The sequence below is a fragment of the Myxine glutinosa genome, chromosome 9 (assembly GCF_964187855.1).
Source record: "Myxine glutinosa chromosome 9, kmMyxGlut1.1, whole genome shotgun sequence".
In the NCBI taxonomy this organism is placed as follows: domain Eukaryota; kingdom Metazoa; phylum Chordata; class Myxini; order Myxiniformes; family Myxinidae; genus Myxine; species Myxine glutinosa.
This window is the reverse complement of record NC_136269.1, coordinates 133,953,823-133,981,137: the sequence shown is the minus strand read 5'-3', so window position 1 is coordinate 133,981,137 and position 27,315 is coordinate 133,953,823. Positions and strand designations below refer to the sequence as shown.

At 45.8% G+C, this 27,315-nt stretch overlaps 3 protein-coding genes across 10 annotated transcripts in view; 2 read left to right on the top strand and 1 right to left on the bottom strand.

Annotated features, from left to right (window-relative positions):
- The window catches only part of SPIDR (scaffold protein involved in DNA repair), a 118,427-nt gene extending 112,647 nt beyond the window's left edge, over positions 1 to 5,780 (bottom strand). For all 6 annotated transcript variants that reach the window (XM_068128115.2, XM_068128116.2, XM_068128117.2 and 3 more), the window contains exons 1-2: positions 5,614 to 5,780; positions 427 to 571 (exon numbers count right to left, since the gene is read on the bottom strand). In XM_068128115.2, coding sequence (XP_067984216.2) covers positions 427 to 564 — 138 coding nt within the window. In that variant the 5' untranslated portion in view covers positions 565 to 571; positions 5,614 to 5,780. The remainder of the gene's footprint in view (positions 1 to 426; positions 572 to 5,613) is intronic.
- Positions 5,781 to 6,017: 237 nt separating this feature from the next.
- On the top strand, positions 6,018 to 10,106 carry PSMG2 (proteasome assembly chaperone 2). Of its 3 annotated transcripts, none has more exons than XM_068128112.2 (8): positions 6,018 to 6,201; positions 6,314 to 6,435; positions 6,539 to 6,725; positions 7,777 to 7,835; positions 8,035 to 8,153; positions 9,090 to 9,266; positions 9,415 to 9,535; positions 9,644 to 10,106. In XM_068128112.2, exons 2-8 carry the CDS (start codon positions 6,367 to 6,369, stop codon positions 9,734 to 9,736), a joined length of 825 nt encoding a protein of 274 aa, XP_067984213.1. In that variant the 5' UTR covers positions 6,018 to 6,201; positions 6,314 to 6,366; the 3' UTR covers positions 9,737 to 10,106. The 3 variants fall into 3 exon arrangements, with proteins under 3 accessions (XP_067984213.1, XP_078641084.1, XP_078641085.1); XM_078784958.1 differs by having other exon boundaries at positions 6,294 to 6,435; XM_078784959.1 differs by lacking the exon at positions 6,314 to 6,435 and having other exon boundaries at positions 6,116 to 6,201; positions 6,494 to 6,725.
- Positions 10,107 to 21,582: 11,476 nt separating this feature from the next.
- Positions 21,583 to 27,302, top strand: ATP5F1E (ATP synthase F1 subunit epsilon). Its single transcript, XM_068128111.2, has 3 exons — positions 21,583 to 21,699; positions 26,958 to 27,086; positions 27,245 to 27,302. Coding segments are annotated over exons 1-3 (162 nt in total). The 5' UTR covers positions 21,583 to 21,667; the 3' UTR covers positions 27,246 to 27,302.
- The last annotated feature ends 13 nt before the right edge of the window (positions 27,303 to 27,315 follow it).

Below are 27,315 nucleotides of genomic sequence, written 5' to 3'. Positions count from 1 at the left end.
AGGCTGTTATAGCAGCAAAGGGCAGACCAACTCCATATATTAATATGATTTTTTTTAAATATGATTTTGCCCATGATTTTCAAACGAGATGTTCAACGAGCACATAGGGGTGTGATGTTCGGGTGTCCACATACTTTTGGCCATGTAGTGTACTTGGTAACCGAACACACTCCTGGTCATCCTGTCCCTTTTTAGACACTAAAGTTCAAGCCCCTCCCCAAACCTTCAAGCCCTCCCACAGACCCTAAGCCTCAGGTTCCTCCCCCAGACTTAAACCTCAAGCCCCCGCCCCACCCAAAACGCTTCGACCTCAGCATTAAAAGCCTCAAATGTAATTTCAAGGTTTTCAACTCCCCTATATCTCTACACATAGGCATCTGAAATGTGAACACAAAGCAAAGCATGACACGCAGAGCTCATAGATACCTCATGTTCAGAGGACTTGGATTCCCAACCATGTGCTTTATCAGAGTGCACGGAGTCTCGTGATGACGTGCGTCCGATGGTTCCTGCAGTCATGTCAAAATGACATGGCCACCCTGGAATCCGTGTTCGATTGTTCATTCAAAACCTTGCATCAGGAAACATCAGGCCACAAACAGGTCAGCTTGGCGTAACATTTACCGCAAAGGCCGGGACCACTTTGATACCTGCGATGTTTGCAGTACTTCACCGCGTACTTCATTTCACTTAGTACTTCACTATCTGCAATGTGTACATGACCTAATATGTGGTTAGCAGATGGACACAACGTATCTAAATGGAGTGCCCATACAAATTGCAAGGCTACACATCAAAAAAAAATCTAATTTTACACAGAATAATTTGTTATTGAGTATTTTCTCATGTAATATGAATCTTTATATGTAATACTGAATGTGCATTCAAGTGTGAACAAGTCTGTACAGATAACAAGAGACAGCACAAAAACAGTATGGGAAAAGCACAAGAGACTGAGAAAGGAACGGGAAAAAAAGAGAGGAGAATGGGGAGGAGAACCTAACCATCAGAAAGGGACCGATTGTCCAGCAGAGATTTCGCCACCGCAAAGGGCCTCTATAGAGAATATGGTAAATTGAATTTATACCGACGCACAACACTCAACACTTCAGATTATAGTGATGCATGTGAACTGGAATGACAGGGTTACCATTTATATCTGCCAAGTGAAGATCGAATTTCTAAGAGAGGAGTAGCAGTGGATGATTGCAAGGAGATTGCAAGATGATGATCTACATCAAAGAGGAGATTGCAAGCTCTGCAGTGGATGTAGAGGAAGGAAAATTTGAGGAATCTGTGTGGGTCCAGATCAAGACGGGACAGACATTTCCACTTTTAGGATGCCTACACAGATCTCCATCAAGTAACACAGAGAACAATGCAGAGCTCTGCAACTTATTGAAGGAAGCATGTGGAATGACCTATAATCACTGTTTGGTTGTTGGAGATTTCAATTATAGAAATATCAACTGGGAACTGAACTAGGTGAAAGGGAGGAACGATGACAGTTAGAAGTTCCTAAACTGCATTGACGATTTATTTTTGACCCAACATGTGCAAACTTCATCGAGGTATCAAGACAGGTATATCCCAAGATTACTTGACCTGGTTTTGATAAACAAAGAAGAGGTAATAACTGTGGTGAAAGTTGTACAATCCAAATGTAAAAGTGATCATGTAACACTGAGCTTTCAGTTAACGGTCAAACGAGAGGAGGATGAATGTATGAAAAAAAAAATGAAAAAAAGATTCTACCACGGTAATTATGACAGGACGAGATCACTAGGTAATATACATTGGAAGAAGAAACTTAAAGATACTACAGGCGAGGAAGCTTGGCCCTTCTTTGAGAAAAAAACAAAAAAAAAAAACACCTTTAGAGGCCATTTTTTCCCCGCAAGCAGGGGTTGGCCTTTTTCAGGAACCGTGGTAGTTGTTGTTTTTCGGTCCCCTTTTTGAAGCAATGTTTTACGGCCGGATGCCCTTCCTGACGCCAACCCTTTTTGCCGCCTTTAACGACAAACAGGGAATTACCAGTGAACTGGTACTCAATTAGCCGACCTCGGAAGGATGACAGGCTGAGTCAACCCCCCTGGCGTTAATTCAGCGATCGACCGGGTTTCGAACCCAGGATCCTAGGATCCTAAGCTGACACCCTAGCCGCTAGCCTAACCTTCTTTGAGAGAACGATGAATATTGGTATGGAGGAATGTATTCCGAAGAGAAGGAAGCAGACTTGAAACAGGCCACAGTGGATGAATCGAAGAGCTATGGAGGCAGTAAAGCAGAAACACAGAAGATTAAACAAATACCAGAAGAGCAGAAATGGAGTAGACTGGACTGGGAAAGCTACATACGAAACAGAAAATCAGAGCCGTCTCCCTTGACATATCACGTGCCTTCGATACGGTCTGGGGCCCCACCCTGCTCAACAAACTCTTCTCTTATGGTATCCAGAGAAAACTTCATGCATGGCTTGCGGACTTCCTCTCCGGTTATAGTCAAAGTGTGGCTCTAAATGGAATTATCTCATCTCCCCTTCCTCTTCATGCTGGAGTTCCTCAAGGCAGTGTTCTGGGCCCTGTGCTTTTTCTGGTATTCATCAATGATCTCTCCAACTCTCCGGAAAATCCTCTCTATCCCTTTGCTGACGACTCCAGTCTCTGCCACACCATATCTCATCCCTCAGATCGGCAGTCTGCAGCCTCTTCACTCTCGACAGACCTGGACAAAATCACAGACTGGTCAAATGTGTGGAACATGTCTTTCAATCCTGACAAATCTCACACTCTTACTATGTCTCTCCGAAAAGACTGACTGGACAACCCTCCCATCACAACAATCCTCTCAAAGAAGTTCTGTCACTCAAGCTTTTGGGTCTCACTATCTGCCATGATCCTTCCTGGGAAAACCACATTTCCAGGCTGACCTCCAAAGCCACTTACCGACTGGGCATTCTCCGTCGAGCGAGGTCCTTTCTGGGCACTTCTGAGCTCCTCACCACATACAAAGCTTTCATCCACAGCTTGATGGAACACTGTTCTCATCTCAGGGCTGGTGCTCCTGCCTCTCAACGAGCTCGGCTTCACACTGTTGAAACCAAAACTTTCAGAATCATTGGTATCTCCCACGATAAAGCTGATTCTGAGGGTATTTCACTCGCTCACCCCAGGCCGGTTGGTGGTCTTTCTGTCTTCCTCCGAATCCTCTCCGGCCGAGCTCCCCCTACTCTGTCTGTGTGTCCCCCAAATATTCCTGCAGGACGCACAAGATCTGCCAGCAACCCTCTTCTGGTGAAACTGCCAAAATCAAGACTCTCTGCTCACCTTCACTCTTTCATTCCTCTGTTTTCCTGTCTCTGGAACAAACTCCCACACTCCCTTCAACACCAACTCCTCCCTCCAGGTCTTCAAAACAGCTGTTCACCTCCATCTCTTATCTTTCCCCCATCCAAAACCTTGATCTTGTCTACCCCCATTAATCCACCCCAAATCCACCTCCTTCAAAATCCTTCAAAAATTCTTCATTAAATTCCATTTTCTTTCCTGAAAGTCCTGATAGTGTCGATCTTCTTTTTCCCTGTGTACCTCACCCCAACCCTCTCCCTTCCACAGATCTTCCGATGTCCCTGTTCTCTATCGTTGTTATGATGTCCCCGTTCTCTATCATTGTTGTGCATCCCTCCCTCTCTCCCCCTCGTCTCCCGCTCCCTTTATTATATATTCTATGTGTTAACTCTTACATGAGCCTCGACTTAGTATATATAAAAAAAGGAATATAGCAACTTTAGAGGTGAGAAGAGCGAAGGCAGAGATTGAGAATGCCGATGTAAACAATGTTAAAAGTTTCTGCAGATATGTAAAGAGCCAAACCTAGTCAAAGCTTAGTATTCCAGATCTACAGACACAGAATCACTCTTGGGCCAAGAGAGATCATGAGAAGGCAAATGCCCTCAATTCCTTTTTTGATAGTGTCTACACAATGGGGGATTTGTTTTCAGGATTTGTCTTCTATACCCCAAGTGTCTAAGAGGTGGAGGCCAACTTAATTGAGATAACATTTGAAGACAATGACTGAAATACATGACATCTTCTCCAAATTGGACATAGATAAGTCACCTTGTCCAGATGGAATCCATTCAAGGATACTGAGAGAGACTCGTACTGACATGCCATCCACTTCAGATCATCTTTACCAAACTGATGGAAGGAAGAGTACCTCAGTGGCCATGTACAGGATGGCCACAATGTCTCGTTACCCCTTGTAAAAATTATCAAATTGTCTTTTATCATATTAGCTGAAAACAATCCTGGGTTCGTGTGCAGTCTTTGGCTGCTGGTTGCATCATTTTCTGGGGGCGCGGCTGTGCTGCTGATGCAATGCCCTCTATTACCAATCATCGGGTACTCATTTTGACGAACTTCGAAGGATGACAGGTTGAGTCAACTCACCTAGTGTCAATTCAATGGACCAATAGGGACTCAAGCTCCTACTCATTTTGCCGACCTCGGAAGGATGACAGGTTGAGTCAACTCACCTGTTGTCATTTCAATGGACCAATAGGGACTCAAGCTCCTACTCATTTTGCTGACCTCGGAAGGATGGCAGGTTGAGTCAACTCACCTGGTGTCAATTCAATGGACCAATAGGGACTCAAGCTCCTACTCATTTTGCCGACCTCGGAAGGATGACAGGTTGAGTCAACTCACCTGTTGTCATTTCAATGGACTAATAGGGACTCAAGCTCCTACTCATTTTGCTGACCTCGGAAGGATGACAGGTTGAGTCAACTCACCTGTTGTCAATTCAATGGACCAAAAGGGACTCAAGCTCCTACTCATTTTGCTGACCTCGGAAGGATGACAGGTTGAGTCAACCCACCTGTTGTCAATTCAATGGACCAAAAGGGACTCAAGCTCCTACTCATTTTGCTGACCTCGGAAGGATGACAGGTTGAGTCAACTCACCTGGTGTCAATTCAATGGACCAAAAGGGACTCAAGCTCCTACTCATTTTGCTGACCTCGGAAGGATGACAGGTTGAGTCAACCCACCTGGTGTAAATTCAACGGATAAATAGGGTCTTTGATTTGATATAGACCCTATATCAATAGGGGGCATAAGCCCCTATTGGGCCGTTGAATTAACACGGTTGACTCAACCTGTCATCCTTCCGAGGTCGGCAAAATGAGTACCCGAAGATTGGTAATAGAGGGCATTGATATCAAGACCCTGAGATCTTAAGCCAGCCATCTTAACCGTTAAGCCAACACCAGGCTTTCCACAGGGATGAAGGCTCACGAACCAGAGGACATGTTCACAAAACGAGGAACTACAAGACAAAATGTTTTTTCAATGAGAACCATTAACAGTTGGAACAGACTACTTAGAGTTAGAAAAGCTGTTCGGGCCGATCAAGTGAATCAGTTCAAATCAGCACTTGAGCTGAAGAGGCAAATAAGCAACGCTTCAAATCTCTTAGTCTTATCCAGGTAAGTGAACAAATCCAAATCTTAAATCTCTGGCATGAGGAAAGGGAAGCAGTAACGTAATACATATTTCCTCAATGTAAACTTGAAAACGCCGAAAAATGCCAATAAATCAACGTATAAACCTCAACATGAGCACGCAGGAGGGAAAACCATCCTCTCATGAAAATCCCGCTCTTTAATCATCCGTCGCCGTCGGCGTCCGCAAGTTCGAGTAAACACTTTCTCCACAAAGCTTCTGCCGCGCCTTTGCTGATTGATATACTTGGGCTATCAAATGTATCTCACTTAGAGAATCACTTCGGAACAAACGATTTATTTTAAAGATGCATTGTCAATATTTAAAATAACATGATCGATCAGCTGTTTTACATTATACACCGCTCCTTGTTGCACTGCAGAATATATTCATCTACAAAACATAAATTAAAGGAAAGAGTGTTAAAACCATAAAACATAAATATATATTTAACGTTATGACGTTATACATATCAGAATGACATTTTATACTCAATATTTAAATAAGCTTATTCAAACTAGAGGGACGATGCAAGATGGCCGCTGTTTGGAGGCGTGACCAAAATAGCGCTGGCCTCTGTGGTTTCTTTTTTCTGCAGCCTGCAGGTTTGATCCGCACTGTACTTGTACTGTACCTGCGTAAACAGTCAGATATAATAACGTTTCCCACGTGACCGTTTCGGATCTCGTTCAAGGTTTGTGGCCTTTTCGTGCATCCCTTTCTCCCATCGCTCCGATTATTCTGAACAGTCGTATTAAATATTAAGAACTGTTAATTAGGTGTCAGCATTTTGTTTCGGCTCGAAGGGCCTAAACCACCACGAGTTGCACAGTGCGGGAGATTTGTGGCCGAATAATCGATGCCGCTGGAGTTCGTGTCGAGCGGGCAAGATGATGGTTTGGGTTTTCGAGAGAGTACCCTCATTCTGGTGAGAGCGTCCCACCGTTTGTCCCATGCATGTCTCGAGCTTGTTTGCACGACCTCAGGCTTGCAGGTAACCGTGGTTGTGCTTTGATATCGCGCGATCGCAGCCTGCTGTTTCGGTTGGAAATGCTGGACAACTGGCCGTGGACCTGGTGATTTGTGCGCTGTCTATGCGCCATGTCGGAAATCTTCGCGCGCGCTGCTTTGCCCCTGTCGTGGGTTCTCAACCGCATGTGGAACCAGGAACTCAGCCTGGCACCCGATCTTCTGGGCACTTGTGTCTCAGTACTGAGGGTATGATGTGCTGTCAATATTATCAACATTTTATATCTATATATATAAAACACTGTGTGTGTGTGTGTGTGTGTGTGTGTGTGTGTGTGTGTGTGTGTGTGTGTGTGTGTGTGTGTATAAGTAAGTAATGTTACCGATAGACTCCTAAACGGAGAGGCTTACGTGCTTGATATTTGACATAGACATGGCCATTGAGCGTGGGACGAACATGGCCGAACTCAAAATATTTGACGATCCATATTTTTTATTCATATTTACCTCAGCGCATTTCAGCGCACGGAATCGACGGAATCGGAGCAGGTGGGCGCTGATTCGCTCAGAGCGATCACGTGATGACGCTATGAACGCTATGACGCTATGAACGATATGACGCCATGAAAAAAAAAATCGCTATGAAACGCTATGACGCTATGAAAAAAAATCGCTATGACGCTATGAAAAAAAAAATCGCTCGCTTTGCCAAGGGGCTCGCTCCCCCCCCCCCCCCGTTCCCCTCCCCTTCCCCTCCCCTTCCCCTCCCCCGCCCGGCAATGCCGGGTACTTCTGCTAGCGTGTCATAACGGACAGATTATACGGACAGATTATGGCTGGAATTGACACTTGATCTATTTTTTTTTCTCCATTTGATCTATTTATGTCCTTTTCATGTGCTGATGCAGCTTAATATCTGTCGGGATTGAAAGTCAGATTTGGAGTTTCAAATAGACAACAACAGTATTGACATTCTTGTTTGTAATTGTAGGTGTTATTATTTATACAAGATCGAGGCTCATGGAAGAGCGATTTGACAAAGGGTAAAAGGACTGATAGTGGGCCTCAGTTGGACACACCCAGCGAGGGAAAGACCAAACTTCAAGATCTTGTGTATAATAAAAAAATAAAAATCGCCTCCCCTCAAAGCGGAGTGCAAAGATTTAAGTGGAATTCTGTGTCGATTAATTGGACCAATTGCTTTCTGCATTAGACTTTCATTGGACGCATAACAGGAAACGTGTTTGAGATTTTTCCGTTGTCTTTTACAATATTGTCCCCATCATTCGTGTTTGTGCAGTGTACGCATGTCGGGATAAGCACCTGGTGGTACTTCAGATCCGCTCTCCAATCCTGAAGGTGAGTCTGAGCTGTATTTGGGAAGAGTGGATGGAATAGTGTGCAAGTCACTCCTCCATGAGCTGCAAAAAAAAAAAAAACACAAAAAAACTGTGTGTGTGTGTGTGTGTGTGTGTGTGTGTGTGTGTGTGTGTGTGTGTGTGTGTGTGTGTGTGTGTGTGTGTGTGTGTTTTTTTTGTGTTTTTTTGCGTGAGTACAGGGCCAGCGGAGGCAGACTTGCCGTGATCTTTTGGCTTGGGTTAAAGAAACCGGTTTTCAACAGGTTGTCCTTCTCTCGAGCACTCAGGCACAAATGCGCCTGGACCAAGAGTTGTCTGGGTGGGTCGTGATGCATTGAGTTTGTGAGGTTTAAAATCAGTAAATTTACAAGTTGAGTTAATGGGTAGAGCTTCTTCTTCGTTTGTATGCAGTACAAGGCTGTGAGGTGGCATCGTCGGCTGAAAATGTGACTGATGCAGTGCCCTCTGCTGGTTAGGGCAGGAATTTGTAATTTGTTCAGGGTGCCGGTGATAGCTCGCCGCCTCCTCGCAACAGACACCGTGGGATCTTTAACGTCCACCAACTAATGCTGGTAGACGGCACGCCCGTTTAACGTCCATGGCACACACATTGATGAATCACCATGCCTGCGAAACACCGGGCTGACGGTTTATACCTGGGTGGGAATTAGAATCCAGGCTAGACAGGTTAAATTTGAGTGTGCGTTCCTCGGCCATCCTGTCAGCCCTTTGATATTGTTATGTTTGTGGGGGTAGGAGATGAAATGCCTTGGTGAAGTCAGGAATGTATAGTTTAGACTGGACCATATGCCGCAAAGAAGAAGAAGAATCTCTGTATTAAGCAGGACGACTGCTCGAGTAAGAGTGTTTGCATATCGCTATAAGGGGCGTGACTTTTGTGTTAACTAGTTCTAGGGCATAAGATTAATAAACCCCAGTGTGTAATTGGCCCCCTGTGATTTTTACCTTTGTTCTTATAAAATTCACTCGCTCACCCATGCAATTCTCCCATTGCTACAACCACACCGACAAGCTCGACAGAAACCAAGCACATTTGCCGATCGGCAAGGGAACCCCGGCCCTGAACATTCTCGATGGGCGTCAATAAAGGCATCCATAATATTTCACTTTTGTGTCGCTAAAGACAGTTTTAATTTTGTCATGTTTCTCATTACAATACATTGAAAGGTAAATCTACCTGCATATGACATTTCCACCTGTTTTAACCAATTCCCCCTTCTTTTACCTCTTCCAGACCACAAGAACGACACCTAATAAGTGAAGCGTTGCTGAAAAAGGTGGGAAGTTGGCCTAAAACGGCCGGCTGCCTTGCGTTTCAGGAACGACCGGCCTATGCTGGTTTAGAGGATGGTGGTCAAATTTGCCTTCGTATCCCTGGGGGAGGCATCACCCGCACCCTCTACCAACACCTGTAAGCTGGCTTGGGGAGAGGTCCTTTTGTTGATGTAAAAGGTTGATTTTACACAGCACTTTAAAATCTGTACATGACAGAACACACCTGGAAGGAATAATGTTTTGGTTTGAATGACTCACAACCTTTTAACACCTCATCCCTTTAGCTGTGCAGCTGGACTTCCGCTTCTCGTTTTGCTCACTTTTTGCTCCGACGGAGATAACATTCCGGATGCTTTGCGCCTCGCCAGCCATCTTGCACTCTGGTTACCACCTCTGGGACACCAGGTGTGCATGTTAGACCATGTTTGCACCCCGCTCTGTTTTCTACCTCAATAAAACAACAATATTCTGTGGTCGGTAATCGAAATTGTTTTCATTCTTGCCGTATCCCAGGACACAAAGCTCCCAGAAAGCAAAGAGCAGTGGAAAATTCCCAGCTCGTGGAAGCTGCTCTACGGCAGTGGAATCCCGGACTCGCTCTTTTGATCGGAACGCGCCTCTTGTGGCCTTTTGTGGTTGGCCTTTGGTTCAATTTAGCTGCAACTCTTGGACTTTAGTACATTTGGTTCATTTATAACATTTTTCCAAATAAATTTTTTTTTTCTGAATGGTTCTCATATTAAGGGGTTTACTGTCTTAGTTCAACCAAAATGGTTAACTTACGTTTGGACTGAACATGACGTTTTTAATGGCCTGGGTGGGCTTAAGTAATTACCTCGCACACGCGAAGTGAAAGGGCGGCGTTAAGCAATTGGTTCATGTCTGTCCGTTCGTCTGTCTACAAACTTCATTTTATGATCGAACAACAACTTGTTTAGATTGAATGTTATATTTTGAACATGAATCGGAAAACAAACCTGCCGTTTTTCAGGACTTTGTTTTTGAATTTGTCCCGAGCACGCATGTGCAGACAGGAGTGTAATGGTATTTCTATTCTATCTGCCTGTCTGGCAGATATAATACAACAGTTACAACATACATGCAATAGGTATGAAGAACTAATGTAACATGTTGGCCAAGGTGGTGAGTAACAATGAATGGTACCAGTCATTGTCATTGAGAGGGACAGCTCAGAAATACGCCGTCTGAAAATGATGATGATTATTATTAGTATCATTATTATTACTAGGGCATGCCCGTACTATATATAAGCTAGGACGTGCCCGTACGTGGGTGCCCGTTCCTTGCCAAAAAAAAAAAAAAAAAAAATTTGTGTAGGGGTGTGTGTGTGTGTGTGTAAACATCCTAGGGCGTGCCCGTACGTGGGTGCAAAAAAACATGCGTGCAAACAACAACAACAAAAAAAAACTTTGAAACCACGTGGCAGTAACGACCACAGAACCCCCCCCCCCCCCCCCTCTATTTACATGAATGGTTTGGTCCATTCGCAACGACCACAGAACCCCCCCCCCCCCCCCCCTCTATTTACATGCAATGGTTTGGTCCAAAGCGAACGGCTTGCAGTGTTTGGTAAAGAAATCGCCATAGCTCGGTAACTACTTCTCCGATTAATATGAAACCTTGAAAAGGCACATCCTCGGGTCCCCAGCAATATACCTGGCAAGTTTCAAGTATATCGGACCCGTGGTTGTCGAGAAACAGCGGTCACAGACAAACAAACAAACAAACAAACAAACACACATACAGAGATTACTGGAATTATAGATAGACTAGGGCATGCCCGTACTATATCTATATCTAAAATTATATCCCCCCCCTCTATTTACATGAAATGGTTTGGTCCAAAGCGAACGGCTTGCGAGTGGTGACAATCCCCCCCCTCTATTTACATGAAATGGTTCGGTCCAAAGCGAACGGCTTGCGAGTGGTGACAATCCCCCCCCTCTATTTACATGAAATGGTTCGGTCCAAAGCGAACGGCTTCCGGAGTTTGGTAAAGAAATCGCCATCGCGTACACAAACGCGCAGGAAAGCGAATGAATCGCAAATTCGTTTTTATTAGTTTTAAAACATCGTTTAACGCCAACATAGCGCCAACATAGTTTGCAAACGTGAAATAAATGAATACGCTGTCAAATGTGCCATCCGAGGCAGAGTGTGCCCGCCACGTTCGGCACACGCGATCGTTCGCTGCTCTCTGATTGGTTGAATCGTTTTTTGGACATAGCTCGGTAAGTAATTGTCCGATTAATATGAAACCTTGAAAAGGCACATCCTCGGGTCCCCAGCAATATACCTGGCAAGTTAAAAGTATATCGGACCCGTGGTTGTCGAGAAACAGCGGTCACAGACAAACGTACAAACGTACAAACGTACAGACAGAGATTACTGGAATTATAGATAGATGATGATGATGAACGAGAAGATGATGTCGGTTTTGACAAATCTCGGGTTTTTATATGCCTCTGCCCCCGAAGGTGGCCGGAGGCATTATGTTTTCAGGTTGTCCGTCCGTACGGGCTAAACCTCGTTTTTCTCAGCAACGATATGTCTGATTGAGACGAAACTTTCAGGGTAAGAGCGACGCCCATGCAGAATGTTTTTATGATTATTGTGATGTCATAGGTCACGTGGTATGGCAGTCATCTTGGATTAAACGCAAATAATTAAAAAATATTTCTCGGAAACCGCTGAATGGAAAAATTTGAAACTTGGCACATTGTCAAGTATTCCCAATGGGGACCAAATGCATGATAATGATGACGTCATCGGTGAGGTAGTATACCAGCCATAAATGTTTTAATTGAATGCCTTATCCTAAAAATCTGAAATTTCATGCATATGATCTCTGATCCATTTGTATTGAAATATTAAATTTATGACATCATAGGTCACATGCTTTGGCAGCCATATTGGATTGAAGGAAAATATTAAATAATTATATCTCTGAAACCGCTTACCCTATCGATGCAAAATTTTACAAATGTCATGTAATGCCATTGTTGCATATACTTTGAAAATGATGACGTCATAAGTCATGTGGTTTGGCGGCCATCTTGGATAGAAATACGAACCTTATCTGATTGACACAACTTCACAAACGTAATCCCATAGCCATACATATGCACTATGCAGAGTGTAAATTTTTGATGTCATCTGTCACATGGTTTTGGAGCCATATTAGCTTGAACGCCTTCTTTTTTTTTTCCTTTTTTTTATCCTTTCTTCGAAAATGCTTCACCGATCACCACAAATGCTTCACCGATCGATGTGAAACCTGTCCTGTGGTAAAAACGTGATACTTCAAAACAGCTGAAGGGATTTAAACCAAAGTTGTTTTTTAGGACAGTGAAAGAGTGCATCTACCCATTGTCACGGGCAGGGATTAGGCGGAGGCATATTGTCGATATATGTGTTTGTCGATATATGAATGTTTTTTTTGTTTTTTTGGGGGGGGGGGATATTGCCCGCCACAATGCCTACATGGCCATTTGAGATGGGGGCTACACTAAATAAAACAAAAGCAGAACAACCAGCCCCTTGTATTGAAACAAGACAATTATAGAAACGTCTCTTCACAGAACAAAAAGGGCTGGGATGGGTGAACTAGTCTGCTTCGAGACAACAGTCTCTCTTCCCCTCTACCCCCATTAGAGCTCTAGTTTGCTTTTGCCATGGTCTGGAGTCCTGAAAAGTGATCTGTGCCTAGACAATCAGCTGAACTTACCAGGTAGGCTCTCGTGTGTAGCCGAAGCGACCTTTTGGAGAAGGGGTTGTCCCCCGTCGCACAGCGGAGCGAAAGGGGGACTATGGTTTCCCCTCCGTCCGTCCGTGTGTGCGTGCATGCATGCGTGCATAAGCGAAGGACCGCATTCGAATTTGGTGTGTGGGTGCAACCCACGTCAAAATCCAAGATGGCCGCCGCCATGTATGTCTGATGCCATGCATGTCTGAACCTTGTGAGATGAATATCTTGAAAAATAAGCGAAGTACCAACTTCTAATCTGGTGTGTGGGTGTATCTCGGCATAAGGAAGAACGCTATTGAAAATTGGGTCGCCACGTCAAAATCCAAGATGGCCGCCGCCATGTATGTCTGAACCTTGTGAGATGAATATCTTGAAAAATAAGCGAAGTACCAAATTCTAATTTGGTGTGTGGGTGTATCTCGGCATAAGGAAGAACGCTATTGAAAATTGGGTCGCCACGTCAAAATCCAAGATGGCCGCCACCATATATATGTCTGAAACTTGTGAGATGAATATCTTGAAAAATAAGCGAAGTACCAACTTCTAATCTGGTGTGTGGGTGTATCTAGGCATAAGGAAGAACGCTATTGAAAATTGGTTCGCCACGTCAAAATCCAAGATGACCGCCGCCATGTATGTCTGAACCTTGTGAGATGAATATCTTGAAAAATAAGCGAAGTACCAAATTCTAATCTGGTGTGTGGGTGTATCTCGGCATAAAGAAGAACGCTGTTTAAAATTGGGTCGCCACGTCAAAATCCAAGATGGCCGCCACCATATATATGTCTGAACCTTGAGCGAAATATCTTGAAAAATAAGCGAAGGACCAACTTCTAATCTGGTGTGTGGGTGTATCTCGGCATAAGGAAGAACGCTATTGAAAATTGGGTCGCCACGTCAAAATCCAAGATGGCCGCCTCCATGTATGTCTGAACCTTGTGAGCGAAATATCATGTCATAGCATGTTTTCTGCGTCTTCCACTTTGTCAACTCACATCACTTCACCGACGGGGGACCTAGGGGTAACGCTTGTTTTCTATACAACGGGTGAGACCGACATTGTTCTCATGCCATCCCTACATATAGAGTTCCCACGCATTCTGATGTCATAGCCACTGCGTCATTGGTGGTAAAACAGCTGCATATTCTGGGATTAATTTATTTATACAACTTTGAAAATCTTTATTTTATTTAAATTGAATTATATATTTGAACACAAGAACACAACATGCCTTCTTGTCCCTTCCAAGAACCTTCAGTTGAGGAGTACTTGGGCATATTTTATAATGTGGTGTATAAGACTGCTTCAATAGTGCTAAACCTTTTTTTTTTTTCGGGAATTTTTTTTTTTTAACGATCTTTAAAATTATTATTTTATTTCAATTGAAGTATGTATTTGAACATTGCGTGGGGTAACGTGTCCCATGAACCATCTAGTCTAGTTAATAGTACAACAGCAGGTGCGGATTTCTGGTTAGCCCCAGAAATTGTGGTTTATATTATCCCTCGGGTGTTTACCAACCCGTAAGGCAACATTATCACTGATGGTTTGAAATCGGGAACAAGTGGAAGCTCTTATTACCTCCGCCACCAAAGGTGGATGGAGGTTATGTTTTCACCCCTGTCCGTTTGTCCTTAACAAAATATCTCAAAAAGTTGTGGACGGATTTGGACGAAACTTGGTGGACCGGTTGAGTGTCTGACGAGGACAACTAGATTCGATTTTGGTGAAGATCTGAAAATGGATTCGGATATGAGCATTATTTAATTTCTTAAGTGATTCTTCACCATTGGGAGATCGGGCCAAAAACGATACATAGCAGGATATCTCGAAAAGTTATGGATGGATTTGGACGAAACTTGTTGGACCGGTTGTGTGTGTGACAAGGAGGAATTGATTAAATTTGGTGAAGATCCGGATCCAGCTAGTAGAATTTTTAAGTGCTTCGTTACCATTGAGTGATATGGCCAACCAGGCGGAGGTATTCTCTCCACTGAGTGCCGTTCTAGTTTTATTTTTTGATGGTCTAATGCTCGTTGTGGAACTGCAAATCAATTCTCATGCACACATGCAGGTAAGTATATGCGACACCACCATACCTGACAGCAGTCAAAGGCACTGACCTTGGTAGAGGTGATGCAACTTCCCAGGGAACTCTGGGTACCGACAGGGCAATTATGGAGAAATCCCCTCCACCTCCAAGCGACACCAACCCACAGGGTTGATCGGTGCTCTCTCCTCTAAATGCTGAGTGAGGAAGCAGCACATAGCATTCAAACAAGTGTTTACTGTGAATAACTCATTTTGAAAAACATTTTGGAAAATTTGCAACATTCTGAACTACTTTTTCCATTTGTTTGTCGATTTTATTTATTTTTATGTTTCTACATCAAGTGAAATTGGTTTAAATATAATAATTCTTGCAATAATTCACGGACCGGTGCTTGTTTGTCACACTACTACTCCGACGGTTTTGGCCTGATTAGATCCAAACTTTCACCATCGGATCGCCTAATAGTGTTGATTTTTTTTAAACAAAGTTACATGATGGTTGGATGGAAAATGTGCCCGGCGTTCCAAAAAGGCTGTTTTCTGTCGACTTGGGTTGAAGGGTGTTTCACGTACCAGAGATAAATTTTGACCAAATGTAACAGCAAATTTAAATGAGGAGAAATTATAGAGCTGTTTTTTTTTTTTTTTTTTTTTTTTTTTTTTTTTTTTTTTTTTTTTTTTTTTTTTTTTTTTTTTTGTATACTGAATCGAGGCTCGTGAAAGAGCTAACATTTACTTCACAAACAAATCAACCAGACAAACAAAATATATAAAAAGAGGGAGCGGAAAACAAGATGGGGAGAGAAGGTGAAGCACACAAACACAACATTTGAGAGCAGGGAGATGTGTGGAAGGGAGAGGGCTTGGGGGGAGGAGGCATGGGAAGGGGGGGGGGGGGTGGAGGGAGAAGTATAAAACACAACGACACCAATGACTTCCAGGACAGAAGTTGGTATTTCAAAAAAGTGGAATTGGGGTGAAATTAGCGGGGGTAGAAAAGATCAAGGTTTTGGATGGGGGAAGATAAGAGATGGTGGTGAACAGCTGTTTTAAAGACCTGGAGGGTGGAGTGGGATTGAAGAGAGTGAGGGAGTTTGTTCCAGAGGCGGGAGAAAAGAGGAATGAAGGAGTGAAGGTGAGCAGAGAGTCTTGATTTTGGCAGTTTGACCATAAGAGGGTTGCAGGCAGATCTTGTGCGACCTGTAGGAATATTTGCGGGACAGAGCCCAGAGAGAGCTGGGGGGGCAAGGCCAGAGAGGAGTCGGTAGAAGATGGAAAGACCACCAACCTGCCTGCGGTGAGTGAGTGAGAGGCCCTTGGAGTTAGCTTCATCGCGGGAGATTCCAATGATTCTGAATGCTTTGGTTTCAACAGCGTGAAGACGAGCTAGGTGTGAGGCAGGAGCACCAGCCCAGAGCGGAGAGCAGTATTCCATTGAGCTGCGGATGAAAGCCTTATATGTGGTGAGGAGCTCAGGTGTGCCAAGGAAGGACTTCGCACGACGGAGGATGCCCAGTCGGCGACTGGCTTTGGAGGCCAGATTTGAAATGTGGTTTTCCCAGGAAAGATCATGGCAGATAGTGAGACCCAAAAGCTTGAGTGACAGAACTTCTTGGAGAGGAACTGTATTTGCTGGCTGAACTGTATTTGAGTATTTAGCTTGATTGTTACGATTCTCGTAATGTTCCATGGATTACAAAGGAACCTGCGCTTTCGCAAAACATTCATTCAATCTATCAGTTTATTTAATTCAAGGGGAGAGAGGGGTAGAACATTGGGGCATGCACAGGGATATGATCAGAGTTACTGTATTTTGTTTAGGGGTGGAGAGGGTGAGGAATGAATGAACACCGACAAGCGCATTCATATTTTGATGAGACCCTCTCGCAGACATCACAATCTTGACGTGTATAATCACCCATCCATACCCATGTTACCTAACCAGTCCTGCCAATGTCTGTGTAGCTCTCTATCCCAAAGTGCTTCTTGGTTCCTAATTCTAGTTTAAACCTATCTTGATCTACTGTTTAAACCTACCTTTCTAGGATATAAACCTACCTTTCCAGGGAGACCATTCCATGCATTAACTGGCTGAACAGTTTGTTTGTTTTTTTGTTTGTTTTTAATACTGAATCGAGGCTCGTGAAAGAGCTGACAACCGCGAGGGAAAGACAGCACAGGGGGACCGCGAGGGAAAGACAGCACAAGGGGACCACGAGGGAAAGACAGCACAGGGGGACCACGAAGGAAAGACAGCACAGGGGGACCGCGAGGGAAAGACAGCACAGGGGGACCGCGAGGGAAAGACAGCACAGGGGGACCGCGAGGGAAAGACAGCACAGGGGGACCGCGAGGGAAAGACAGCACAGGGGGACCGCGATGGAAAGACAGCACAGGGGGACCGCGAGGGAAAGACAGCACAGGGGGACCACGAGGGAAAGACAGCACAGGGGGACCGCGAGGGAAAGACAGCACAGGGGGAGCGCGAGGAAAAGACAGTACAGGGGGACCGCGAGGGAAAGACAGCACAGGGGGACCGCGAGGGAAAGACAGCACAGGGGGACCGCGAGGGAAAGACAGCACAGGGGGACCGCGAGGGAAAGACAGCACAGGGGGACCGCGAGGGAAAGACAGCACAGGGGGACCGCGAGGGAAAGACAGCACAGGGGGACCGCGAGGGAAAGACAGCACAGGGGGACCGCGAGGGAAAGACAGCACAGGGGGACCGCGAGGGAAAGACAGCACAGGGGGACCGCGAGGGAAAGACAGCACAGGGGGACCGCGAGGGAAAGACAGCACAGGGGGACCGCGAGGGAAAGACAGCACAGGGGGACCGCGAGGGAAAGACAGCACAGGGGGACCGCGAGGGAAAGACAGCACAGGGGGACCGCGAGGGAAAGACAGCACAGGGGGACCGCGAGGGAAAGACAGCACAGGGGGACCGCGAGGGAAAGACAGCACAGGGGGACCGCGAGGGAAAGACAGCACAGGGGGACCGCGAGGGAAAGACAGCACAGGGGGACCGCGAGGGAAAGACAGCACAGGGGGACCGCGAGGGAAAGACAGCACAGGGGGACCGCGAGGGAAAGACAGCACAGGGGGACCGCGAGGGAAAGACAGCACAGGGGGACCGCGAGGGAAAGACAGCACAGGGGGGCCGCGAGGGAAAGACAGCACAGGGGGGCCGCGAGGGAAAGACAGCACAGGGGGACCGCGAGGGAAAGACAGCACAGGGGGACCGCGAGGGAAAGACAGCACAGGGGGACCGCGAGGGAAAGACAGCACAGGGGGACCGCGAGGGAAAGACAGCACAGGGGGACCGCGAGGGAAAGACAGCACAGGGGGACCGCGAGGGAAAGACAGCACAGGGGGACCGCGAGGGAAAGACAGCACAGGGGGACCACGAGGGAAAGACAGCACAGGGGGACCAAACAACATACACAAAGATTGACCCAAACGACGAGCGTTCTTGTGTCTATATGAACACCCCCCTTTTGTATCCAATGTTAGACCGGATCTGGATTCGGACCTGAACCATAATCTAATCGACTTGGTCTCGTCACTTACCAACTCATCTACCAAGTTTTGTCATAATCCATCCACAACTTTCTGGGATATAACGTGCTGTGTATCGTTTTTAGCCCCATCTGTCAATGATGAAGAATCAATTTAAAAATTGTAGTATCCGGATCTTCACCAAAATCTAATCATTTCGTCCTTGTCACCCTCCCCACGTGTCCATCAAATTTCGACCGAATCCATCCCCAACTTTTTGAGATGTCCTGTTCACAAACAGAGATGGATGAAAACATAACCTCCTCCCACCTTTGGTGGTGGGGATCACTAATGGGGTAAGGCTTCATATAATGGATATGGGAATAGAAGAGGTCAGTTAACTGTGTAAGTCGTTTAGCTTCAAGAGATGCCTTTACCTACAAACCCAGGTACGTTCACAGAATGAGTTTTATCCCAGACTAGCAGAAGTACCCGGCATTGCAGGGCGGGGGAGGGGAGGGGAACGGGGGGGAGGGGAGGGGAACGGGGGGGAGGGGAGAAGAGGGGGAGGGGGAGAAGAGGGGGGAGGGGGAGAAGAGGGGGGGATGGGGAGTGGGAAGAGGGGTGGAGGGGGAGGGACCCGGCAGGAGTACCCGGCATTGCCGGGAGGGGAGGGGAACGGGGGGGGAGGGGAGAAGAGGGGTGGGGAACGGGGGGGGAGGGGAGAAGGGTGGGGGAGGGGAGAGGGAGGGGGGAGGGGAGGTGGAAAAGGGAGGGGGAGGGGAGGACAGAGGGTGAGGGGTAGGAGGGGGGAGGGACCCGGCAGAAGTACCTGGCATTGCCGGGTGGGGGAGGGGAGAAGAGGGGGGAGGGAGAGGGATGGGAGGGGGGAGGGAGCCGGCAGAAGTACCTGGCATTGCCGGGCGGGGGAGGGGAGAAGAGGGGGGGAGGGGGAAAAGGGAGGGCCAGTCAACAATGACGTTGCAGTTCTCATGGTCGGAGAGCAGCACAACAATCGCGACATAGTCCTGCATATTCACAACAGCACGAAGCGGATTTTGGAGACACCGATCCTGTGACGTCCTCCAGTACCGGCGTTGCCGGGCGGGGGAAGGGAGACCCGTACATTCCCAACCCGTACATTCGCCCTCTCGACTCAAGCTCATTCGGACAAAAGCCTCACACAAATTACACCGTGAAGGCCCAATGGTCATGTCTATGCCACAAATCACGGGCGCACTGAATTGAAAATATATAGAACGCTCATAGTCCGTGAAAAGTGAAGCCGCCGTGTCGCCATCTTGGTCAGCACGACTCGACCAACTCGCTTCGCGGATCTCGTTTTGTGCGGCAATAAACTGCTCCAATCGGTTACGGAAGGGTTGTGGAAAGACGTTTCACAGCTGTTTCAAAGACATTTAATTCATATCGCACAAAATCGATACAAAACACGATCGCATAAAAGGTGAAAAAACGTCTGACGTGTGACGGGATGGAACATCACGTGATCGCTCTGAGCGAATCAGTCTGGCGGCGGGAATGGAACATCACGTGATCGCTCTGAGCGAATCAGCGCGCTGCTCTGGAACCGGCTGAGATTAGCGGGTACTTCGCTGAAATGCGCTGAGGTAAATATGAATAAAAAATATGGATCGTCAAATATTTTGAGTTCGGCCATGTTCGTCCCAGGCTCAATGGCCATGTCTATGCCAAATATCAAGCACGTAAGCCTCTCCGTTTAGGAGTCTATCGGTAACATTACACACACACACAAACTGTGTTTTATATATACACAAAGAATTAAGTTAAGCACCCCCCCCGTTTTTTTACAACCTCGCACATTACAAGTTTGTTGTCGTCAAAACAGTGTAATATACCCATGATATTGCTATATTTTCTGGAGAAGTGATATTATGGTCACATAAAAACATAACAATCATGCCGTTTTCAATATTTTATTCTGAATAATTTAAGGTGAAATTTTTTGGGAATTTTAGGCATATTTTCACCTCAATTTAAGTATGGAGCTATAGGTCCATCACGGACAGTGTGGATGACGTTTATGTTTTCTAACGTACAGTCATTGTTCTGAGAAGACCTCTAGCGATCTTTGCGTCAATAACGTGTGTAGGACCCACGTGATCGGATCACTGACTCAACCAATCACTTTTTTTCACTTTGATCACTCAATTTCATCAATGGATAATTGCTAATGTCATACCAATCATTATTTGATCTCACATACCTTAGAATATATGCCAATGTATACATATACACAAAGAATATATATTAGGGGGTGCTTACCTTAATTCGTTGTGTAGGGGTGCTTAACTTAATTCTTTGTGTATATATAGATGTGCAAATAAACATTGGCACACGAGGCCATTTGGGGCCACCACACCTGTGCTATATCCAAACCCAGGGCCAGATTTCGGGGTGGGCGACCACCTGGGGCACCGGACTCATGAGGGCATCAACTGTCGGGCTCGGGGTGAGCCTGGCTCGAAGCACCTGGCACATATGGAAATCAGACGCAGGATCGGGAGGAGGTCATTCGGCCCACCGTAGCTGCACGACACCAACACCAAATTAAATAAACCCATCAAGGTAACAATCACCCATCCACACTCACACTACCTACAACATACAATTGTCCTGCCCCTCTATCCCTAATGCTTCCAGGTATACCTATCTGATTCCAATTTAAACTTATCTCCTGTTCATGCTGCCATGACCTCTACAGGGAGACCATTCCATGCTTAACTTCTCTCTTGGTGAAACTGAAAGACCCTTGTGGATCGCAAGTTTATCTGTTTCCTGAAACTAACTCTGCTCTTTCGTGTTTGTTTCACAATTTGTCGTGTCCATGCTTATGTTGTTGCTTGGATGTGTCTTTTTGTCAAAAGGGATAATCACACCCCCACCAACGCAATGCCAAGAATACGAGTGGCTACTGTACTGTGTGCTTTGGCTCCAGACGGTGTAGTCGATTGTTGCAACGTTCATCGTAATACGATTAATTTTTATCATTACTCTGACCGAACATCATTAAAATTAATAGGTTATATTAATTAATGTTGTAGCATATTTATTATAACCACAAGTACGTTCCTAATTAATTTATTAAAGCACGAGCAGGAATTCAAACTGTACGTCATTTCCTCTCTGACATTCTCTTCTTCTTCGTGAAGCAGTTCTGTCATCTGTGCTATTTACCAACATGGTCGCTCCGTGGCGTCAAGTAGGACTCAGGTTGGTGTAGATATTATGTTGGAGTCTTGTGAGGTCCCAATGTATGCTCGTGGGGTCGGAGGATCCTTCTGATCGATGTTCTGACGGACTGGACCCTGTTCCCGTGTCGCGGACAGTTCCCGAGTTCACAGCACAAGGACGTCGAGGTTACAGTTCCTCGAGGTGGTTAAGCTTAAGGCTGTGATTCCAACGTTGGTGGATCATGAGGCGGCTTGTGGATCATGATCCGGACTGAACTGAGGAAAAGCAGTGGATTCGGCGTTCTTTTTTATTCGGTTCGGTCTATTTAGCCGGTACCGGTAATATATTCTGTCAGGATATTTTGCCGTAAATTAATTTGTTGATCGCTGCAGAATGACCTCACTACGACTACCGTTAACCTTGAGGCTGTTTCGACGTCATCGATTTTGCATCCTCCTCCTCCCTCCACCATCGGCTCCTCTCCTAATGGCATCACTTTACCGGTAAAATCTCATGGTAAATCTCGTGACGGACCCCTCATACTGCCAGGTAGTGTACAATGGGATCGACGGTTGCTTGGCTCTTCACCTCGTTATCTAATAGCACACCATGTTCATATAAGGGACACGTGGTGTCCAAAAAGTCTTTTTGATTCCGAGTGATAGCTTGTGTGGGTACAGGTGAACCCGATTCTGTGCTTGACCGCACAGGTACTCGATGTCACGGTGTGGTGTTTGCTCCAGACAGTGGATACAAGACAAGATCTTGGTGTGTAGATCACCGCTCACCCAGGTACTCGATGTCATGGTGTGGTGTTTGCTCCAGACAGTGGACACAGGACAAGATCTCGGTGTGTAGTTCACCGCTCACCCAGGTACTCGGTCACGGTGTGGTGTTTGCTCCAGACAGTGGATACAAGACAAGACCTTGGTGTGTAGATAACTGCTCACCCAGTTACTCAATGTCATGGTGTGGTGTTTGCTCTAGACAGGACACAGGACAAGACCTCGGTGTGTAGTTCACCGCTCACACAGGTACTCGATGTCACGGTGTGGTGTTTGCTCCAGACAGTGGACACAGGACATGACCTTGGTGTGTAGTTCACCGCTCACCCAGGTACTCGATGTCACTGTGTGGTGTTGGCTCCAGACAGTGGATACAGGACAAGACCTTGGTGTGTAGTTCCCTGCGCAGGTACTCTATGTCACGGTGTGGCATTGGTTCCAGCCAGTGGGCATATGATGAGACCTTGGTGTGTAGGACAAACGATCCAGTCACATGTTTATGCCCCAAACTGTCAAGATTGCCACTTGAAGGTGATGTGAAGAGACTTCTGCCATTTCTGGGCTTTGCTATCGCAACAAACATGCCCTTTGCTAAAGTCCGAATACATTTGGGAATGTGATGACATTCGCTTTAGCCAGGCTTGGCCGAACAGCAAATGCTTACCCTCTGGGTGAGAAGCTTGAGCTGCCAAGCAGGTAAAGAGTAGATGTCCTGTGTCTTATTTTGGAGTGTAAACTGGGATTGGAATTCTCTCAAAGAGCCAAGAGTGGTTTCCCTCTCTTTCAGAAATCTTTAACTACACCTGTATAGCCGGTTAACGCCTGGTAACCTTCTGAGCAGGTCAGAGATTCGAGCCGACTGCCATCCAATGGTAGCATGTGCTGACTGTGCGCACGCCATTGTGTATTTACGTTCATTCAGGTACCAAGCTAATTTCCCTCAAGGGTCCGATTGAAGTAAAATCACTCCTGCGAGGCTCGTGGTACCGAGCGTGCTGCATCTCTGCGTACGTCCTTCGGATGCGGATCAAAAGCTGGCTCTCCCATCGGCGCCTTATTTGTGGACGTCAAGCAACCCACGTGATCTTTTAACAATAGAATGTGTACTGCTACCCTCAAGCGATTTCTGGGGGCGAGTTGTATGGTTAGCATGACACGCAGTCGGTCACGTACAGGAATGATGGTCCGTATGACCTTTATTAATTGTCTTGTACGGTTAAAGCGGCTGGTCTATTTTTTTAAGCAAAGTTTAAACATGACAAAGTCCACCAGGATGGACCAAATATCAAATTTTGAGTTCAATTCCCCCCTACCTCCCCCCCCCCCCCCCCCCCCCCCGTTTTGACGCCTCAGACTCCAAGTCCCCACCACCTGGGGAACGAACCAGAGGTCATATCCAATGTATTTCATGTGTCCCCTCCCAATGTTGATTGCATATACAGTACAGTTTAGTTTGAAAATGCGCCCGTAGTTGTATTTTTGTTTTTACCCCGCCCCTCGGAGGGGGGTGGGGGGGAGGCAAAAATGATACTTCTCTCACACCTTGCCATATGGGGATCATAAGTTCAGTGAATTTCTGCCCAACTGTTTCAGAGATTATGGTGACAGACGGATAGACGGAGCCATTTTTGGGGGATTAAAAAAAAAAAAAATTAAATCGCTCTATTCGTGCCTAAGGTTTTGTAGCTATGTGAACGGTAATATTAAGGGATCTCCAACCCCATTCCTTTGTGTGTGTAGAAGTGTTTTACACTCGCACAAAAGCATGGAAAAAAAAAAAAGCTATTTGATTTCTTCAAAATGCCAACGGGGATAGAACAGCACTGGGTAATGCTGGGTACCCCTGCTCGGAGTTTGTAATGATGCAAGCTTGTGAGGATGTCTTGCTATATGGAAACCAGGATGTCCATCTTGAATGAATGAGTCAGCACAAGCACCGACGCTTGGTTTCCAGTATTTGATGGGATTCGTATAAATGAGGTGCATCAAGCTAAAATCAATACATTTAGGGCCTGGTTTGGCTTACACCATGAATTGTTAGGTTTAGTCTTCACAAAGCTTATCGAAAGGCCAAAAACACAATTGAATACGTGACTTTCAAAATTATGTAATCCGCCAGAGATTGCTCAGTGCACATGTGCAGAAACCCTTGGTGAACAAATCCATCCAGGTGGCTTGGACATGTATCATATGTGCCAGATAAGGATTGGAGCATGAAATGGCTCTCAGCTTTTAAACAAGCCGAAAATACTTGGAAACGTATCGGTGAGAAAGGGGTGTGCCTCTGCACAACGAAAGATTTAGAGAACTTTCTGATCAACTCGTCCAAAAAGTTTATATCTTGTAGCCTGTGTTGCAAAGATTCCCGACCACATGGGTCTGTGAAACGCCTGAAGGTTCGTAGGCGGGCACATTCTACGCAAACTTTCGTTCTTCTTAACACCTTGTTTGTTTGGTTCTGGGGCCACAAGATAAATTATATTCTTGGGAAACAGGTGTTCCCCATTCATTCTAAGACGAGCCAGAAACACCTTGTTCATTTCAAGGTTGAATTCTGACCACGTGGAAAACAAAAAAAACACCTGTGCTCGAGAAAACTCTCGTCCTACCTCCAGATGATTTCACATCGTCATGCAGTACCCAAACCCACTGTCAGTCAGACAGCAGAATTGGTCCCTGCTCATCCACAATTGATTAGACGTTGGTCTGACGGATGGAACATCTTTCAATCCTGACAAATCTCATTCACCCTTTTGTTCCAGGAGGATCATCAAATGAACCTGTCTACATATTTCCAAAGTCACTGGAAAAGTTTTTCTTGATTTCTAGGCCTCAGCATCACATCTCCTGCATTTTGTAAAATCTAAAATGCTTAACACCGTTGACATCTAAAACAACCTGTGGAACCAACATCCCCAGTCCGTTCGGTCCCATTCTTCCCTCCAGGCCTTCAAACAACTGTTCACCACTACCTTGGTTGATTTGTTCCTTTTCTGTTTTGTCCCCACTTTCCCCCTTGCCGTTTTTTATTCAGCTTGTTCATCCGCATGTCTTTCTGCCCCTCCCCTTGATCTCTCTCACATCTACTTTGTTGTTAGTGTTTAACCTTTTCCATTGTGTTCCCTTCCATGAGCCTCGATCATGTTAGTCCGTGGGATGAGTAGGGTTTACATGCACCCCCCCCCCCCCCAACTTAACTTCCTGGGTATGTCCATGTACCCCCCACCCTAGGGGTTAGGAAAAACCATGTTAACAGAAAAAAAAACTCATTCCCTCATAGTTTGACCTCTGGTGACCTCATTAGTGACCTCATTTGCATATAGCACATATCATTGTAAAGAGTGTCCCAGGACAAACATTTTGAGAGGTCATATGCAACCATAGGATGACTAGGTAAAAAGATATGGCCATTTGAATTTCGCCTACCCCTAATTTTCGGAAATCACTGACACAGGTGGGGGGTAACATCAAAATATGCGTGGGAGGTACCTTGGGAATGAGTTTTTTTCTGTTAACATGGTTTTTCCTAACCCCTAGGGTGGGGGGTACATGGACATACCCGGGAAGTTAGGTTGTGGGGGGGGTGCATGTAAACCCTACTCAGCCCACGGAGTATGTGTACAAAATAAATAAATAGAAAAACCTCCGACAATGAGGGAGAAACTTCTCCTGCAATGAGAGCAACTCGTCCAGGATAAACCCGTTTATCAATTTCAGAGTTAAACCCCAAAAATCCAGGCTTGCTGCGCACACCTCCACTCTTTCCGTCCACCACCAAAGGTGGATGGAGGTTATGTTTTCACCCGTCTGTTTGTGAATAAGATATCTCAAAGTTGTGGACTTATTCGGACGAAATTTGGCAGAGAGGTAGCATATGTGACAAGGAAGAAATAATTGGATTTTGGTGAAGGAAGACCCGGATTCGGATCCGGCTACTTGATTTTTTTTTTTTTTTTTTTTTTTTTTAGTGATTCTTCACCATTGGGAGATGGGGCTAAAAACGACACATAGCAGGATATCTCAAAAGGTCGTGGACGGATTTGGCCGAAACTTGGTGGACCGGTTGGGTGTCTGACAAGGACAAACAGATTTGATGTTGGTGAAGATCTGAATATGGATTCGGATACGATAATTATTTCATTTTTGAAGCGATTCTTCACCATTGAGAGATCGGGCAAAGAGCGATTATATAACATTTTAAAAAGTTGTGGACGAGTTATGAATACACTTGGTGGATGAGCTGGTTAGGTGACAAGAACAAACCGATTAGATTTTGGTTCAGGTCTGAATCCAGATTCGGTCTATCAGTGGGATACAAAACATAAACTGTTCAGCCTGGCGGAGGTTTGCTCTCTACTGAGTGCCATTCTAGTTCTCCATGTTTTGTTCAGAGGGCTCTTTTGAGGATCGTCACCGAGACTCGGACAGTTTCCATCTGCAATGTGTTTGTGTGCGTTTTCATATCAAATCACAAAAGCTCTCACTTGCCTACCTTCCTTTTGTGTCCTGCAGCTATATCCGATACTCTCATCTGTGTGCACGGGCCGTGCGGGCAGCGCTGAAGCCCGAGCACCGCGAACAGGCCATCAAACGCACAGACGCCACCATACGCCTGGTCAAGCCGATGAACCAATCGCAGTGGTACGTGCTCGAGTCCATATTCCATTTCTCCGTAAGCTCTTCACCGTGCTCCCTGACCTCTAGTCTATCACTCCAGGATTAAATTGCATCCTCGGAATATTTGTGTGATGCACAGCCTAAGACCATCATTTGACGGCTGTTGATGTTTTGCATTGCAGATGGAGCTGCCTGGCCAAGATGGTGTTGTGATGTTGAAATAAAGTTTATTAACATGAAGTAACCGGTCTTT